Source organism: Opisthocomus hoazin, chromosome 4, assembly GCF_030867145.1.
Source record: "Opisthocomus hoazin isolate bOpiHoa1 chromosome 4, bOpiHoa1.hap1, whole genome shotgun sequence".
NCBI classification, from domain to species: Eukaryota; Metazoa; Chordata; class Aves; order Opisthocomiformes; family Opisthocomidae; genus Opisthocomus; species Opisthocomus hoazin.
In genome coordinates, this window is record NC_134417.1 from 85,926,054 (window position 1) to 85,945,907 (window position 19,854).

At 42.0% G+C, this 19,854-nt stretch overlaps 1 protein-coding gene across 4 annotated transcripts in view; it reads right to left on the minus strand.

Moving 5' to 3' along the window:
- Positions 1-19,854, minus strand: part of DPP6 (dipeptidyl peptidase like 6) — a 587,128-nt gene that overhangs the window by 168,210 nt on the left and 399,064 nt on the right. For all 4 annotated transcript variants that reach the window (XM_075419777.1, XM_075419779.1, XM_075419776.1 and 1 more), the window contains exon 3: positions 18,199-18,297. In XM_075419777.1, coding sequence (XP_075275892.1) covers positions 18,199-18,297 — 99 coding nt within the window. The remainder of the gene's footprint in view (positions 1-18,198; positions 18,298-19,854) is intronic.

Below are 19,854 nucleotides of genomic sequence, written 5' to 3' on the forward strand. Positions count from 1 at the left end.
AAGGGTCCAGCTGGAGCAAGCAAACCTGGACTATCCACAGCAGACCTGCAGCGCACAGGAAGAACATACTGGCTTGCAGTGACTACCCACATTTGCAGGATTAGGGGATGCTGCAAATTTACGCTGAAATACAGTATGCCTTTGTGGGAACGGTATCACGACTGACCTGGGTACCCAGGCAGGCTGTGGGCTCAGCAGCCGGGGGTGTTCGCCGCTGTGACTATTGGCATTCACACCCGCAGCCGGTCAGCACCAGACAAAGCACCAGGCGCACACATTAAGTACAGTCATCCACACAGCTCCTGTGAGCATCTCGCATGGAAAGTAAATGTTGAGGGACTTAGGATTTCCTGTAAAAAAAGTGCTTTCTGAGTGACACGGGGGAGGGAAGAGGACAAGCTGAGGTTAACAGGCTGCTGTGTGTGGAACCAAGACCTTAAAAAAACCCCTTAATCCTGCCAGATGCAGCACAAGCACAGGCCTGCTACCTTCACAGACTGGTTTGGAGAGAGAAAGCCTGAGGTTTTGGGAAGTAATGGAAGCAGAGAGCAAAATGACAGAACAGGGTAAATTCACAAAGGAAATAGAAACTATAAGAAAAAAACCAGCAAACATTAACAAGAAGCACCAAAGCAGAGGAATAAAGTTGAGTGTGGTATGAGGAGGGAGAAGCATAAACACAGACAGACTTAGAGAAATACTTATTTTACTTTGCTTTCTTGAAACTGGAAACTGTATTTTATTTAGTAAGCCTGCAGGATTATTGACCCACCTAGGACAATATCTGCCTAACTGGAGTCACATACCTTTGCATGACAGGGAGAGTGATTCCCCCAGGACCTGCACTCCCTAGGGCAGGTACGGTTTACTCCCCAGAAAAGCACAGGGAATACATGTTCAGCAAACAGTAGGACCATGCAAGCTCCCTAACTGCTGTAAAACATAACCACATTGAAGATAATGCAAAATAAAAGCACAATCAGTCCCTGACGGAAGCCTATTCAGGTGTCCAGACAGATGCAATCCCAAATTCAGGTGGAAAAGAAGACTGTTGTGATGATGTATTTATACCTTGAGGTGTTGTTCTTTCAAGACATACTGCAGTGCATCTATTTAATATTTATAGCATGTACCCATAAATAAATGAATGTGAAATTACCCCCCCAAAGCAGAAGCCAAGACTGTTTTGATACCGAGCTGCTTCCCAGAGAGAAAAAGCAGGGAAGTCTTCCCATTCCCTGTCCCCTGGTGCTGAAGGAAGCTGGCTGTGGAATAAGAGTGAGAGGGAGGGAAGAAGCATGAATGGTGAAAGACAACAAAACCCTATTTCCATACCCACAGCTTCACCCCACCCTTGGTGCGAGCTGGTCCTTACGTCCTCATAGACCTCAATGTTTGTAACTCATCACAGCTCCCTGCTTTTTGTCTCAATCCACCTGACCTCCACCAGCAAGTCCTTTATCTTCAGCCTTGCTACTCTGCAGTGCAGAAATAAGTAAGAGTCTGTTACGCTTTGTGATGCTGATGCAAGGGAGCAACAGGGGACAGAGAACAGCTTGCCTTTAACAACATCGTTACAGCCTTTAATTCCAGGAGACAACTGAAATCCCATTTTTATCTTTCTGGCATTGTGGGTCATTATCCTTTTACCGATTCCAGCATTTTTTTTCACATGACACGCTGAAAGGAACACTTCTTTAAATAGGTGATTTACTGTAATTTAGCTAAATGCCATATAACATATTGCATTGGTACATTAAGTAAGTGCAACATGATTGAATGTACTTTATTATGGGAGAAGTGCTTTTAATTGCTCATCACCTCAATGCAGTTGCACTTGGGGCACCCATATAGCATTTTTACAGTAGTACCAGTAAAATAAAACACAGTTATATCTCAGGGAAATTCCCATATCAATGTGCAGACTTGTAAAATAACTTGTCAAAAGCTCAAAGCAGGCTGAGTCCTGGGAAAACTTAAAACTATAAAAATCAGTAATGCCAGTACATTTCTCTTTTTTTGTCTTATCTCAAACCTTTCAGGATCCAAACTCAAAAAGAAACTTATTCAATCTCACTGAGAGAAGACCCCAGCACCAAGCCTGAAATCCAGGCAGAGCACACCTTTGAAATTTCAGTCCCAAATCTGAAACCAGGTATAGTTGTGCTGCTGCCTCTCATTTGCAAGACTGAACTCCTTTTCAAAGAGCCACAGTCTGGGAACTCTGTAGGCTCAGATCACGGCTTAGTGGCATAGGCATGAAAAGCTGAAGTCCATGTGAAAAACAGAACTCGTTTCAACTTCAAATAACTCATCTTCCCTGCTTCTACCTGTTTTATAACACATGGGGGAAAAAAAAACAATCAATCAAACAATTAGGAAAAAAAAAGACTGAGAAATCCTCTGGAGTAGATCCATTTTGACTCTATCCAGGGCAAAGCATCCTGATCACAAAATTGCTGCAAAATCCTAACAACAACAGTAAAAATGTACATTTTATTGCTTGCTGCTCTCAATTCATCTCTCTGTAATGACTGACATCTTGGGGACTTTGCAGCACACTGAGCTGACTTTGGCATATTCCAGAGCTGAGAAATCTGTGTCAGAAATTCTCTACCATCTTCTTTTCCTATTCAGTTGTGCTCATGCCATGTGCTCTTCAAACCCTTGATATTATAGCAGGAAAAGTGAAGATGAACCCTAGGTTACCCGAGTCTGGACAGCTGGAGATACCAGATTACACTCCTGACTGATTCCCTGACAGAAACTTCCCACATCCAGCACAGGCCAAAAGCAATTTAACCTCAAACAACTAATTCCCCAGGAAATGGTCCCTGACGCCTTTATCCAAGTCCTACAATTTTTTTTGATGGTCTCACCATGTGTCTGAACAGCAAAACAAAGTGTGGACAACAGGTAGCATGTATCAGCTCATCCCAGCTCTGCGATGTGGCCGGCATGGGTGGTGCAGCCCCAAATACACAGTACCACAGATTTTACTGGGAGCATAAAACCTCTAGGGCTTTCACCATAGTAGTTCCTAGCTCATAAGAGAGCCCAGGCTACCAGTCCCGCTTGGTTGTCCCCACCTTGCCTGCTCCGTGCAGGTACGCTTACTCCAAGCCCTCCCTGGTTGTCCCCCAGGCCAGCGCAGCATCGCTCGGCCACCTCTCGCTTCTATGCCAAGCACAGTGGGTCTTATCCGCTTTGTTTAGCTTGGCTTCACACAGGGGAGTGTATAACCCAGTGTTACACGTAAATGTAATAATCCATTTGACACCGAGAAAAAAAGGAATCCCTGAATAAATTTTCATTAAAATGCAACACCACTGCTTGCTTTCCTAATTCCTCTGTGAATTTCCTTGCCTCCTTCTCTTTGCCCCCAATCAAATTACACTTGTTAGTGACCATGATGGAAAGAAAGAACATATAAAGTGGTTGTTTCTCATTTTCATTATTATTATTGTGGGCAGAGTACAGAAATTTCGGTACCAACTGACTGAGATCTTTGTATATTAACAAGCAAATTTTCTGTGTATACAGCTCTTGATAAAGTTTTAATTATCTTTGTGTGCAATATTTGACGATCCCCTTTATGCTACTCTATAATTTCAGATACGTCTGTCAAAGTACAACTGTGCTGAAGTCCAACTGCAAAAGGAGTCTGGAAGAGCTGTGGCCATCAGCCTGACTTCAGGCTCTTGAAAATCAAAGTGGATAAGTGGATAAAATACAACATCCTACACATTCTGGTTACCAGTACATGATTACTGGTTTTGGACTGGTCACAAGAGGGCACCATATTACAGAGCCGATGGAAACACTTAAACACTTGCAAAGAACCATTAATAAAAAATCGAGTGTGATGCTGGGCAGCTGACCTGGCAAGGAACGGCACCTGCAGGGGAGGAGAGACTCCTCATGCTCAACTGCCAGGGAACCGCTAATGAGAGGAGGAGTTTGCAATTATACATACATTCTTTTAGTTTTTAAGCTGTCAGATGAGGGAATGAAAAAAATAGTGTCAGCTAAGTATGCAGTTTTCTCTCAACATCTCAAACTGGTTTGCCTGCAGTGACTGGGCCAGCTCCTGCAGGAAGCCTCATACCAAATCCTAGAAATGATTCCTGAGTTTCTTATTTCTCCTGTTCTTCTTCCTATTCCTCTCTCTGCCAAAGCAGCAACATCGTGCGTCAATGATGCCCTGCATGGTAATGGTCTTGAATCAACAGGGGTTTGCTGCTAAGAGGGCAAACACGCAAAAGAGCCACTATGAACACTTGGTTTAAGTGTAATGGATGAAAAATGGTTACACCAAAAGAATGACTGGCCCTTTCTTGAATCCTGGTCAACCTTCTGTCCAAAAACATCATCTCAATTGATTCTCAATGGGTTAACAATTTTCAGCAGATGGCATGAAAATCCAAGAACGTCCTTATTCATAGAAAAAAACTTGACTTCTTGGTGTTTTTCTTTATTTTCTATATTCTTACAAAATTTCTTTGTTACTCGGGGCAATTCTTATTTTTATCATGCATTTCCATGCTTCTGTCATGGTCTTTACCCTTCTCTGGACCATGTCTATTCCCACTATAATCTATATTTTTGGACGGAGCAACCCAAACTCACTGTAGTGATCAAGGTCATAATGTCCCTCAAACTGGATACAAACATGCTATTTTCAGTATTGTTCTCTTCTGAGTCCAATATTGTTTCCCCTAAAAAAGCTGATTGCAACAGAAAATTGATTCTATGTTCTTAGTTTCATGCCCTAAGAGAAGGAAAGCAAATATAAATTATGGAATTCTAATAAAACCTCTCCTGTTTTTCATACTCATACTATTCTGGCTTAGGAGTTTAGCCATATTAGCTATTCTGTGTCCATTAGGAGAAAAAAAAATCAGGAATATTACAATTATATGTATATAATTCTACTTATAAAAATATCTTGCTTTGAGAGGTATTAAAAATAGAAAAGAAACAAAGAACAAATGTTAAAGGTTAATTTGTTCTAAGGCCATATATTATGCATGCTGCCAAGTTTGGTATTAGTTAAATGCTTCAAGGCAGAAAATAGTAGTAAACTCTCACAAATCATGTCCCTGCAATTAAAACCTGGAAGAAGTAAAATAAGGAACACATGTAAAAAATGTGTGCACACACATACTGTTGGTAATACTTTAAAAAAAGTTTTTATGACTTTTTTTCTGTTACAGTTCACAGGCTGCACTCCCAGTGGGAAGGAGAACAAGGAAGTAAAACATACTTCTAAATTATTACTGAGGGTCCTGGCTTATGCACAATTCTTCCAAGAAATGTCTTGTAAAACAAGTCAGTCCATCAAATGAAGCAATAACAACAAACAGCAGTGCCAACAGCTTCACGTGGCCCAGGGTATGTGCATTAACCCCACTACGGTGCGGATGGGCCAGCTCAGCCCTTGCTGGCTCCGCCTTGCTGATGCCACCAGCCGGGTGAGCAATCAGCGCCAGCTGCGTGAGCAGGCTTTGGGTACGGGCTCTTGTCCACCAGGAAATAGGAAAATTGGCTGCTGAGCAGAGAATAAGTGTTTATTAGGGTGATAATAAATTAGACTGTTGGAAAAACTTCTGGACACTTTGTCCAGGCAGGATTGGATTTTACATGTTTGTCCAAGTCTTGCGGGCTCTTCTCAGCTCACCTGAAGGTACCATGGTATTCAGATATTCCTATAGCGCATGCATGGCAAGGCCAACACTTACAAGCAGCACCCGCACTGACTTACTCTGCAGAAATGACCACACTGAACATAACTGTAATGAGCCCAAAGTCTCTTTGAACCGCTGGATTTACCACCCCTGTGATGTACAGCTGATTTTTTACAAGGTCTAATGCATGTCAAAATAACCATCATTTATTCAGTAGATCCAAAATTTTGCCCTTTATGGGGAAATTGTTTCTGAGCTGAAACTTTTTTTTTCTTTTTTCAGCTAGAGCTTTGAAATTTCCCACTGCCTTTTTACTAGACTTTGTTTAATTTTTTCCCATTCATGCTGTTGTAATCTGCCTTCCCTGGAAAGTGAAAATGCTTTAAAGCTCATTATCTAGATTTTGTGAATTATTACAAATCTTAAGCATTGATAAATCAGGTATAAGACTTCAAAAGAACCTGATATTTTAAAAATATCTTTTCTAATGAAATTAAACATTGGATTCTTTTACCTTCTCAATATACTTAGCTTTTGAAGGGTCATTTAGTTTTAATTTTAATAAAGTCTTCGAGTACAGAACATTGAAAGATTTATTTCAATCTCTTTCTGAAGCAAAGTAAGCTTTTTGTGTCACCTGTCCCCAGAAGCTGGAACTTTAAGTCGAGAAACAAAATCAAAATTTGGCATCATACCCAGCCGGCAGTGTTGTGAAGCCAAACGCCCCCTCAGCCGTACACAAACCTGGTTACACGTTCACCTCTTTCTCTCCATCAATCATATGTTCTAGGGAGTTGTTTCCTACTCTGCTTTTCCTCGCATTTTGTTTTCCTTCTTTCATTTCTCCACACTTGTTATCTTGCCTTGAGTTCTTTTCCTGCTAAGCAGGAGACTAGAAGTGGCTTTTAAGACGTGTTATACTCTGATATCAGGGATTGTTTCTCAGCATGGACAGCCAATTCTGTCTCAGGATCACTTATAGGATCACCTTATTTGCTACTGGAGATTATTCCTCGTTACTGGCAGTGGAAAGAAAAGTCGGCAAAGCAGTCAGTTTTAAAACTCAGGAGCATGTGTATATACCCAGTGCTGGTTTCACATAAAGCTGTGAAAGTCCTGCTGGAGACCTATATTGCATGACTTCATGGCATTGGTACCAGGACCTATAGATTTTAACTCTAACACAGGTAAAATCTTCTGACTTTTCTTTGGGGTCAAACAAATTATATTACACTCATGCATTTGCCTTAAAGTGCCATGAAACTCAAATAATTGGAACAGTTCCAAGAAGCTAACGCCGATACTCCCATGCAATCCTTGTGTGCAGTTCCCATCCCATCCCCTCTAAAATGATATATTGGAGATGGAAAATATTCAAGAAATGACAAGGGTGATCCAAGATACCGATGTAAGGACCATCAAGCAAAGCAAATAAGAGCAAGCTCCCAAGTAAGCAAAAAATAACTAGCTCCTCATGCAATAGGTCTCAGGCCAGTGAAACTAGTTGATGCAAGACATGGTGGATGCAGGAGGCTCTGGAGGACACTTGACAAGTGACTTGGAAGAGGAATAGGTTTGGTGTTACTAAACAGAGAAATTGCAAGAGGATCTGGTAATTCTCTAACCTAAAAAGTGCGTGAAGCATGCTGCACTGTTGCTCATCCTTGTGCACATGCATATTGCTTCTCATGGAAACAGGATTTTGGGCTGGGCAAACCTCTGGTCTTTTTTGTAATGAATTGAATATTCACTGATGAGGGATTTGTGTATCTTCATTTTAAAGTATAATTATATTCCCTTGATCAATGACTATTATCTCATTCTAAATTTCTTTTAATGAATTATATACATCTGGTACTATTTCTAGTAAGAAAAAAACATTACTGCTTCTTATATGTTCAACAGCTTAATGCAGCCAGGAGACTGAAACTCACCAGAGACTTTCTTTCTTGGATAAGTAAATCTTTGCCTGCTAAATTTTCAATTACAAATATCTGATATAGAGTTTAATCACCAGAAATATAGTATTTCCCATCTCCAAATTATGAAGTTACTGTATCTTAGCATATCTTTAATGTTCATTAAAAGGCACAAGTGGAAGAATACTGCTCTAATCAATCCTTGGTAAGCACTCCATGTTCAACAGGTGTCAAAGAGCAGTGGAGCAAGCTCAGAGAAAGCTGATGAAGTAGGAGAATGTGCTTTGCACCAAGTAAAATTCTTCAGCTAGGAATCAAAGTTGGAAAGGGCAGTATGAAAAATCGAAAATTGCATTTATTAGGAAAAAAAAAAGAAAAGAAAAAAGTAAGCAAGTTGTGTCCTGTAAGAACAGAGCACACCTAATGCTGGACATAAACCTTCCTGACAATCACTACTGAAGGTATCATGCTGTATTGGAATCAGGGTCAGCTGCTTCACAAGAGGTCCATACACCCTGAAGAGCTCTCCTTTCTCCACCATTCCTTTACAGTCCTTCCTTAAATGTGCATCTTGCCCAGCATATCCTGCAATTATGCACCTCATTTCTTCACTCTGATTTTTCCTAGATGTTCATCCACCTCCTAGGTACTTCATTCCGAAAACTTTTCCACCCTTACACAACCCTGATTTTTAGGAAAATGTTCATCAAGTTCATGCAAACCCTCATTCTTGATCTTCCTTTCTCGCAGTTCAAAACTAAATTCCCCACTTATCTGCCCAGACTTTCTTAGCAGTGCTGAATCTAAATGAAACATATTTCTTACTCCCTTCCAAAGCAACCCTCCTCATGGTGAGACACTACAAACCTCCTGGGCAAGAGAGAGGACCACCACCAACCATGGCATCTGGCTTGCTCCATCACCTGTGAACCAGGCATGGCTTTCCTTGTTTCTCTCCCTCCACTTTTCTGTGCTACACTCCTCTGAAGAAGCAAAGGAAAAATACCCTGACAACTTTATTTTGGTATAAATTCAACCAGCTGGGCTGCAACCATCCTTTTAAAGGCTGATGAAGACAATTTCTGTCACAGCAGTTCCCCCTTCCCCGGGGGCTGGGGACAGCTGGGAGCTCACTTTTACCCACTTCTCAGGTGTCACCTGGGGAAACACATCTACCTGTGTCCCACCGTACCTCCAGTTGTTCACCTGGATGTTTAACACTTACTGAGAGAACATCTAATCCCCCTCCCAGTTAAACTCCTGTAAAACCAGTACCTTTCCTTCAACTCTGAGAGCAGTGGGTTCTGGTTTCAAACCACTTTGAACCAGATGAAAAAACTGACCCTTTTTAACTGGATTCAAACTGTTAAGCACGTAGGCAGAACTGCCACGTGCATTTCTTTTCTTCCAGCAGCAGAAACACTGCTGGTGTGAGCCGCATCTTCAAAAGTTCCCCATGGATGCAGCCGCTCCCTGTGGCACTGTGCTGTTTCCTTCCCGTTTTCATCCCTGCTGTTCTCCTTTTTTTTAATCAAAAGGCTCCCTGCTGGGAACTGGGTGCAGTTGCAGTACGTCTGCCTGGCTGGCAGGGTAAAAAGACCTGGCACTGAAATTAGCATCCTTGCATTAACCACCATCCACAAAAAACCAGGGAAATGCCGCTGTGCACCTTGGTGCAACACAAAGCACAACAATGCGGAGGAGCAAAGCAGGCAACTTTTACCTAATTCCCATGGATTTTTATCTTAAATCTCCAAAAAAATTTAGCACACAAAGGAGCCCAAGTGGTCTTAGTTTTTACACCTGTTACAGCTTCAAATTATTCCCCAAAGCCACTCCTCGCTAGCAGATATGGCCACGGCAGGAGGCACTGTCTTGCTTCTGAGTTACTTTGAGAGAAAAGCACTAATTTTAGTGGACCCGGGCTTGAAAGGGAAACAGGGAATCTGTTTTTGCTGACGGCTATAAAAAAGTACGGGAAACCAGCTTGCTGGTCCAACATGTGACAGCGTGGTCATCACGTTTCCTGCAGGGAAGGAAGTCTAATATTCCTGCTCTTTGTAAAAAAATGAGTGGGAACAGAATTAGGCAGTTACTGGGGCAGGTGTTAGTAGAACCCAGACAAAAAGGAGAAGTGAAGTCCAAGAACACGTTACCTCTTCTAACCATCTTTGATTCACCGATTATTCCCTTTGATATTACCCTAGTAACTGAATGTATTTTCCAGCTCTTCATCTTGGGTCATTAAGCCATTTCTCAGGCAGCATCACAGTACTGATTTACAGGCTCATTTTCACCCTTTGCACAACTCCACCTCCTGCTCCTCCTTGTACACCCCCAAGATCCTCCCTGCTTGCCTGGGTTTCTCCCCTGGGAGACTCTGCAGCCTATCCTTCCTCTGTAGCATAGCACTGCCAATGCCCTCCTAGTCACTTGTTCCCTTTCATCCCAGCTCTTCCAGGTGACCTTCATGCCACTGGCCTTGTCTCTGGGCTGGACTCTTCATTCAACCTGGCACAGTGCAGGGATGTAACAGGTATAAAGTTATCACATCGAATGTCTGTGGACACTTATTTTGGTGCTGCAGGAGGACACATGACTCAGGGACTCAACAGAAGTCGATGACACACACGGGAATGGTTAGAGCTCAGCAGGTTTTGGATAAATTAGGTTACCTATGGAGGCTCCTAAAAATAGAGTTAGGCACATATAAAAATCTTGGCCTCCTCAAGCTCTTAAAACTACTCACACCCCCCCCCCCCAACCCCTTATTTGACCAGTATGGTGTTACTTCTGTTTTTCTAGGGTGCAATACATTTCACAGAGAGGACTTTCCCCAGTACTTTTCTCCCTCCAAATTCAGAAGTTGCTGCACACACCAAAGAATGATTTTCTCAGTCTGACAGCAGTGTGTGTCCCCCACTAGCACCCCAGCACTGCAGAAAAGCTGGGCACTGAGGTGCTGCTAAAGCCAAGGTACAGAGTTCCTCCCCAGCTTGCTCCTGCAGACTGTATTAATTTTTTAAAGAGATAAATTGATTTCTCATTTCATTGTCTCTAGCAGTAATGAACAAAACAGCTACATGGCAGAAATGCTCTCCTCCATGGGCTATTACGGTATGTTAAAAAGCCATTAATTCCCAGGTTTCCTGTCTGTAGAGAACAGGTTACTGTCACTGCTGAACTTCGGCAATTGCCCAGAAGCTGAAAGGCAGGAGCTGGGCAACTTCGTTTCAGTGCTCTCAGAGTATAGATACACAGAAATGTCTGAAGAAGACCATCCAGCATGGGGTCTAAAATCAAAATTCTAGTTCAAATGGTTTAACATTTTCCTTTCTTTATCATCATGGCAGTCGTGACAGAGCACGAGCCCTTATTTATTCTGCTTTGGCAACATAGGATGTCACTTCATGAAGGCATTTAGATTAAGAGTAGTAATCAACCATCTTTAAAGCACAAGGACATTTCCACTGACGAGAATACCACCTAAAAGTTCACTGTGTGCTTCTCTAACTAGCACCCATGTCTTCACGAATCACAACAGAGAGTTTCTGAAGGCCATCCCCAGCAAAACCTCCACACTGGGGTGTGCAAGCAGCACTGCCACACAATTCCATGAAGTGCTAGACCAGAAGAGCCTCCTTCAGTCCTTTCCCTGTATTTTTTATTGCTCAAGGGTCCGTATTGGGACTGACAGTGTTCAACATCTTTGTCGGCGACATGAATATCAGGATTGAGTGCACCCTCAGCAAGTTTGCCTATGACACCAAGCTGTGTCGTGCGGTCGACACTCTGGAGGGAAGGGATGCCATCCAGAGGGACCTTCACAGGCTTGAAGGGTGGGCCCATGTAAACCTCATGAAGTTCAACAAGCCCAAGTGCAAGGCCCTGCACATTGGGGCAATCCCAAGCACAAATATAGGCTGGGCAGAAAATGGATTGAGACCAGCCCTGAGGAGAAGGACTTGGGGGTGCTGGTGCTCAATACGACCCGACAATGCACACTCGCAGCCCAGAAGGCCAACCATACCCTGGGCTGCATCCCCAGCAGCGTGCGCAGCAGGGTGAGGGAAGGGATTCTGCCCCTCCGCTCCGCTCTGGTGAGGCTCCCCTGGGAGTCCTGTGTCCAGCTCTGGAGCCCTCAGCACAGGACAGACGTGGACCTGTTGGAGCGGGGCCAGAAGCAGCCACAAAAATGATCCGAGGGCTGGAACACCTCTGCTGTGAGGAAAGGCTGAGAGAGTTGAGGCTGTTCAGCCTGGAGAAGAGAAGACTGCGGGGAGACCTTATTGCGTCCTGCCAGTATAAAAAGGGGGAATTGTAAGGAAGATGGAGAGGGACATTTTACATGGGTCTGTAGTGATAGGACAAGGGTTAATGGCTTTAAACTGAAAGAGGGTAGATTTAGATTAGATATAAGAAAGAAATTCTTTACTCTGAGGGTGGTGAGGCACTGGCACAGGTTGCCCAGAGAAGCTGTGGATGCCCCCTCTCTGGCAGTGTTCAAGCCCATGCTGGATGGGGCTTTGGGCAACCTGGTCTAGTAGCAGGTGACCCTGCCCATGGCTGGGGGCTTGGAGCTAGGTGACCTATAAAGTCCCGTCCAAGCCAAAGCATTCTATGATTCTATTTTCCTCTGGTCCACACCACACTTTAGTGGTGTGTCTTTACCTCAGCATAAGACCATGCTTATGGTTCCTTAGGCTTCTGGGGCTCTTTACAAGTGGAGCTGGAAGTTCACCAAAAACTTAAACACCACAAACTGATGTGCTGTGCTCCAGGTAACTTGCTGTGTGTCTTATAAACTGTTTCAAGAACATTTGAAAAGCCAGAGTGCTCTAAAAAATATTGCAGAAGCAAGGTGCCAGAGGTAGGGCACGAGGTTTGGCACACCAGAATTGGAAGGGGGACAAGTTTCCTTTGAACAATTACGACAAGTATACCCATTCACTTCAGCCTTTCTAACACACATTTAACACATCGAAATTAATTATCTAGTATCTCTGTTTAGAAAGGTGGGAAATGAAGAAAGTAGAGTAACCTAATTTTCTGTATGCCTTAGCCAAATTTATACTAACAGAACCACCTGTGAGTGGTTTCCAGCTTATGTTCATTTAACACAAGACAGGAGCTTGGGCGAGTGTGTGGCCCTCATCTGGCAGTCCTTGTGTTCAAGGGTGCCTGCATGGAGCTGTAGCTTCTTCCTAACGCACGCCCTTAACATGCACAAGACTGCAAACTGCACTGCCCAGCTTTGTTCCTCCGATGACAAACAGAAAGATTTTTTCTTGCATGCCAACAGCCCAGCCTGGCTGAGGGAAAGGCTCCTGCTGTCTCACAATTCAGATGGTCACTTTGAAGCGGTCAGTCTGTTGGCCTGTGGACGAGCAGCCTGGAGAAGCCTGCACTCCAGCTAAGTGGACTGTAGCTCTCTTGCAGGGCAATTTTAGTCTTTAAGGGCTGTCAAAGCAGCACGTTAACACAAACCTTTTTCACAATGAAAAATATCAGCACTTACAAAGTTCTTAATATCTATGCAAAGCAAGCCATAAATAATTCATTTACTCCACACACATCTGCATCATTTGAAATGCATCACTGCTTTTATCAGTACCGTGCAATGGATTTACACTGCACAGAATAGACTTGAAGGCATTTGGGCTATCCAAGTATTGTTGAACTGAGCATTATTACTAAAGGTAAACTGAAATAAATTACTTCAGTTACTACACGATGATTTTTTTCAGCATGGTAAATAAAACTTATTTGTTCTAGGTCATTAAATTCAATATTAGACTTTAAAAGAGCCTAGAGATTCTATGAAGTTATTAGTAAAACATGCAACAAAACATATGGGCTTCAGTATAAAAGATAAAAGAATTCCTCTATTATATTTAAATATTGGTTATTAGTGCATTTTTCAGAAGGACTGTTGCAATAAAAGCCTAGCTGCCATTCTCAGATGCGAGCTAGGCATGCAGTGGTCCTGGCTCTGCGAGTGGCAGGTTTCCAAGTAACTGAGCCATTTATGAAAACACCATTTAGAGGCTTTTGGTACTTTACCCACTATTTCTCTTTAGACAAGAATAAATACAATTTTGCCAGAGTTACAGGTGAAGCAAGTAGACAGGGACCTCGGAAAGCAGGGCTTGATTTTCAGATTTTTTTTAAGTCAACTTCCTATGGCCCCCAACACGTTCTTTGGTGTCCTCTGCCTCAGTGCCCCTCACTGCTTGAATATATTGTGCTCTTATTTCAACCTTTGTTCTTCTCATTTGGCTACAACCTGTCTGCAAGGACTGCCGCGCCGTGTCTGGTCAGTGTCTAGCACAAAGAAGACGCACTCCTAGTTGGAGCCTCCAGTCACTAACACACAGCCCAAAATCCTGGCAACAGCCACTGCTACATATGCGCTGCCTTGCAAGATGCCAACAGCAAGGCTGGAAAACTGTCCTCCATGAAGTAAGTAATGACAGCACATTGCATCCAATCAATCACAACAACCACGGGCAGTATATTATAGGCTGCTATTATGTTTTGCTAACTACAACAGCAGCCAAGTACTTTCAATGTGGGTAAAACGTATTAGCCAAAGACAGAATATATGTGTAAGTCTCCGCAAGTGGTGTATATGATTCAGTCTCTGTGGCTTACTTTGATGCTGAGCATGATGCTGCCTCCATGTGAAAAAGCAGGAGTGCTCCCGAGACACGAAGGGGCAGGGAACCAAGCACAGGGGGTCAGGTTCACAGCAGACAGGAATCACTGCAACTCCATAGGGCCCCAAAGATAGCACTCATAATCCCACCGGCTTCCCCAGCCAGGTGCAGGTAATGACTACAAATTATTGTTTTCAGGACAAATCATTCGACTGAGCTGCTCTTCAGCTGGAAATGCCGGCACCCTTCTTTATCCTGGCTTCTGTTCACCATTACAGAGTCACTGCAGCATCCCATTGAGCTTTTCAGAAACCCAAGATAAAATCCTGTGTGAGAGGAACTACAGGAAAAGCCTAGTAATTGTGAAGCCTAATTATAAAGTAATGTGGAGCTCGAGAGAAGAACTGCTAAGCAGTTAGAGACTCATCTAATGAGCGGGCCATCTGTCACTCACGAGAGGGCTAACGAAAGGCCAGCACAGGACGCTCCTGATGGTGTAGGGAGGAGGATATGTAAATGAGGAAGTGTCCAAATACGACATTTAAGGTACACAGTACGAAACAAGCTGCTAATTTGAGCTCGCATGCATGCTTAGCATATGGACAGCATAATTATAGTTGTACAGTAAAGGGAAGTTGGCAATAGAGGATGGTAACAGGATGGTGCGGGGTGCGACAGACCGAGCGGTGAGCAGCAGAGCGCAGGAGGAAGTGTGGGATGGATGGGGCTGGAACAGAGATGCAGCTCAGCTTTTGTGTGCTTGGATCGCAGGGCAAGGGGATGCCATTTGATCACCGGCACAATCTCAAACTTCCTGTACTGCACGGCTTTATACATGCTACAGTATACAATATACACTAGACTATACTGCTACTTACTATACTGTCCTGAAGAGTGAAACCTTCACAATAAATCCAGAATTTCCTTACACTACAGGGCAAATGTAAGTGATAACAGTCCCTGAGAGTGGAACTAGAAATAAACTCGGGAGCAGTCAATTCTGGTCTATGAACGTGTTGCTCCCCTTCAGAGCCAACAAAAGTGGTCAGGGCAGTAGAAGACAGCAGCTAATTAGACAAACATTCTTCGCTCTCCCTAAATCACTGGAAAAAAATGCAAACTGGAATTTGAAATTACAGTGGCATCACAGAAATTGTAAGAGTTTCACAGTTCCATCTTTGGCACATCTCTTATTTTGTGCAAGTAAAAGCCTGTAATCTTTGTACTGAAAATGTAGTTACGAGTTATGTCAGCTTTGAGACTGGTTCTTCTCTTCCCCCCCCCCCCCCTCCCCTCCCCCCCAGCTCCTCTGAAAGCAATGGAATGACAGAGATATTGATCAGAAATGCATTATTTTTCCACTTGCCTACTGCAAATCAAGAAAATGTTTAAACATCAGCTCTTCCCATCTGTTTCAGTGAGATTTCAGCATATTTTTAAGTGCAAACATGAATAGAAATTTTTTTTTTTTTTAATTTTAACACTTGCTCTAAGACTCATTCAAGTCAAAGGAAAGATCTTGCTCCTTCAGAGGGTTTGAGTCAGTCTCTCACTTACTGGGAAGAAAAAAGATATTTTACACACTGAACTATTTTGGAAGCAAATCACTCAGATGATTCAAATACTCCTAAACAAGTAACATGATTTATTTTTGGTGAGGCTATCAAACTCCCATCTTGTTCAACAGTGAAGAGGGAAAGGAAGGAAACAGAGCGCTGAAGAGCTAAGCGGACTGAATTTTTCAAATGTCTGAATGTCTGTGATATTTTCTTCTATAAGTAATAGGAGAGGAATGGGAAGAAGGACAGACAACAGCCATCTATATTTTAACAATTGTGCAGATTCCCCACAAAATGTCAACTCATTTTGTGAGTTGACATGCAATTTTAAACATGCAATTGTTTTAAATATGTGATTTTTCTGCTAAGCTATTCCAGAACTCTTGTTGTGTTAAGTTTTATTAGTTTGACTTAGATATTTTCAGAGTCTTTCATTTGCATTTTAAAAACTGAGAATGAGAGACCCATAGCAATGTGTGCTTGGGAATCAGGCTACTGGTCTTTCACCTTGCTTTTCAGGGACCTTCATCAAGATTTCACCACTTAGCCAGCTAGAGAAAGCTGTAAAAAGCAACTGTAATGCAGAAAAGTAATTAATGTTGTAAAATGGCTTTGCGTCCTTGGATGAATGACATTGCAGATTAGCATCTTGCCCTTAAATGCAAAGTCACCCTTGGGTAAATCCACAGAATATCTATCGGCTTCGTAAAATTGGTCTATCATTATCAGTGGTATTAGTAGCACAGCAACAGAACAAGTCCTTCCAAAATATCTACACATGTTTGCACAATACTATTCTATGCTTTGTACTAACATAAATAATATTTTAGTAATTTCAGATCAGGCGAGACTGATGTTAATATGCGCTTGAGTCAGTGAGAGTACATGAGAGGATGAAGATGGATTTTAAAATTTTCAAGATTGGAGACTTAATAAAAATTTATATGTCACCAGCACGTGATCATAGTTGGAAAAGCATGGGAAATGCTGTTTTTTTCTCAGAAGACTGCAGTTTTGTGGAAAATATTGCCTTACATCCTTGTAAAGCAATAGTCATCAGGGGCGGGATGTTATACATAGCTCCATGGAAAGACTTCATTCTCAGTCCCAGCAAAAGTTTATTTAATTCTTTATCATTCCCTCATATTCTAGCAAAGTAAAGAAAATAGCAGTAAAGGTCACAATAAAACATCTCTTCCATCATTAGGGCCATTAGGGGTATCAGTGCTAAAAAAGGATGCCAGACAAATAGTTCTGAATTTCAATGCAGCTCATATTTCCACTATCCTTTTTCCAAGAGAGCAGTTATGGGGAGCACCACTGCCCCAGAGTATGTAACCCAAAAAAGAGCTCCTGCCCCTCAGCAGGTGTGTTTGTGAAGGTGCAGATCGTTGGCAGCTGCTTTCCCCTGTAGCTGAATTGGTGGGAGAAGTCAGAGACAGCTGTGCTAATTCAGCACTACCCTTTAACACTCTCTCTTTTCATTACAGGTATTAAAATTGTTCCCAATGGGCACAATAGACAAGGAAAGCCAAACACAAGGAAGGATTCGATCCACTTCCCCATTAAATTCGAAAGAAAAACTAGTAACTTCAGTGATAATAGGAGCTGGACTGGAACCTACATGAACAGCACACCACAAATCATTTTATTCTCGCCAAAGCTTGTTCTGACTGCAGCAATTTCCAGTGAGAGCTCAAATCTGCATCCCCCAAAACAGCTCTACTCCAGCAAATACTATGTGCATTAATTCAAGTATTATTTGGTTTTCCCTTGGCTAGAAAACATAAGGCAGCAGAGGATGAAAAGAGCACACGGCTTGTGTGCAAGCACTAGCCCAGCTGCTGCTGGACAACTGTTTGCCTATTGCTTAGCAATGCTTCACCTCTCTGCCAGAAAAAAATGCTTCAATGAGGGATGATAAACCTGAAGTTTTGTTTATTGTAAAATCATGACTGTGATAGTGCTTCAACCACTTCTTCCAACCACGTGTTACAACACTTACTGAACACTAGAAGCTCTTTGGGACAAAGGCTTCTGATTTCAGTGCTTAGCTGAGAGCACACTGGAGAGACTTAAATAAAAAATTAGACTAACAGACCAGTGGTATTTGCATATTTATCAGGAGGAAAGCTGCAATAGGAAATTGAGGATTGAATTTTGGGCATGGTTCTGGGCAATCAGCTCTGGCTGGTCTTGCTTGAGCAGGGAGTTGAACTAGATGATCTCCTGAGGTCCCTTCCAACCTCAATCACGCCTTGATTCTGTAATTTCAGAAGCAAAATAAAGAACAGGAGGAATAAAGAAGGAAATAAAAAAAAAGACACCCGGAGAATGAGGAAGCAAAGCTGTGACACATTCAAGCCTCACTCACCAGTTATCCATCTAGCCTCTGGGTCGTGAATTTTGAAATCATCGCTGAAGAGATCTTCCACTGTTATCTTCTTCTTCTGAGACAAGCTGTTATCTTCAACTGTAAAACATTTGAAAACAAACTGCTATTACTTCAACTTTGAAATGCATCTGAAAGTACAGCAACCATGAATAGTGCCATGTCATATCTCATTCGGAAATGGTCCACATTAAGCTTTCTTTCATATGTAGCCCCTTCTCATCACCAGTGTTATAAAAGGACCACGTAATGGTTCACAAACAGAAACCTCCTGGTTATTTATGCCTGGACTCATCAACTACAAAAAGACCAAGATATGGTCCAAAATATATATTTTTGGACTTAACCTGATCAAAAAAGATTTTAAAAGTCATGAAACCATACCTATAAATGTCACAGGGCTATATAATGTTGACTATTCCAAAGAAACTTAAAACTACATAACACTAAGACTATTCTGAAATAATTAATTAATTTTTTAAAAAAATAATTAAAAGTGACCATGTTTTTATAGCTTATATTTTTATTTCCTTAAAAACTGCCATGCAGAACCACAGTTGGAAAGGTATTTAGCCTTATGAGGGCTCATACAGATTACTTCAGGAATTCACAAAAGATTTTCCATGGGAAAAGAGTGGTCTGCAACCACTCTGTTGCAGAAATATTTTTTAAAAATCTATGAGACATAACCCTAAATCCTTAGGTGTTGCATAACTGGCCCATACTAATTTTCATTTTTAGTGAAAAGATATACAGTTTCATTTGCAAACCTGGAAATCTGGATAGTTTTTACATTGAAGAACCAGACTGTCAGATTAAGATGCTGTAAGATCAACTTGTAATAAACAGCGTCCTTCATTTAGTTCATTCTTTCTAACTCTTCTCTTGCACTCTGCTTTCCTCACAAAGAAATACTTGCTGTATGTCTTCCTCCACTGCCCTTCATACAGTCAAAAGATTTCTGGCACAAAGCATAATCTGAAGAAAACACAGAACTGATTTCTGTCTGCGTACATATTATTGTTAAAAGGAAATCTGTCTCACCTAGATGCCACCAAGACTAAACACACATTAAACTAAATTAAAACAAGGCACAAATGTAACTACCTGAAGTCTGCTGCAACTAGCATCTTCTCCTGTACCAAAATTATACCTTCTCATTTCTGTCATCACCTCTCCGCTATGTAGCAACTCTCATAAACACAACACAGAGGCTCCTGGGTCTGTAACTGGAGTGTTTATGTTGAATCAAACGATTCTTGGGCCTTACAGATGAGGATTATATATACTACATCACAGAATCCTATACTGACTGCTTAGTTAATATGAAAATGGATTTTTATTTTCTCAAAGCTGAAATTTTTCGAAACTAACAATTTTGATTAACATATTCTTTCTTTTCTTTTTTCTCCTAACAGTAATTTTTTTTTTGTTATGACAAGCAGTCATCTTCTATGAATAATTTGTTTCCAACATTCAATTTTTTGCTGAAAAAATATTTTCACGGAAATCTTTCAGTCAGTTTAAACACATTTGCTCTTTAAAGAAACACGTGAGGCTGCTTGCTGAGTGTTTCCATGGCAGGTATGTGTGCTTCAGCATCTCTCCTCCCTACAGCAACCTCGTGCCTGAGGCCTA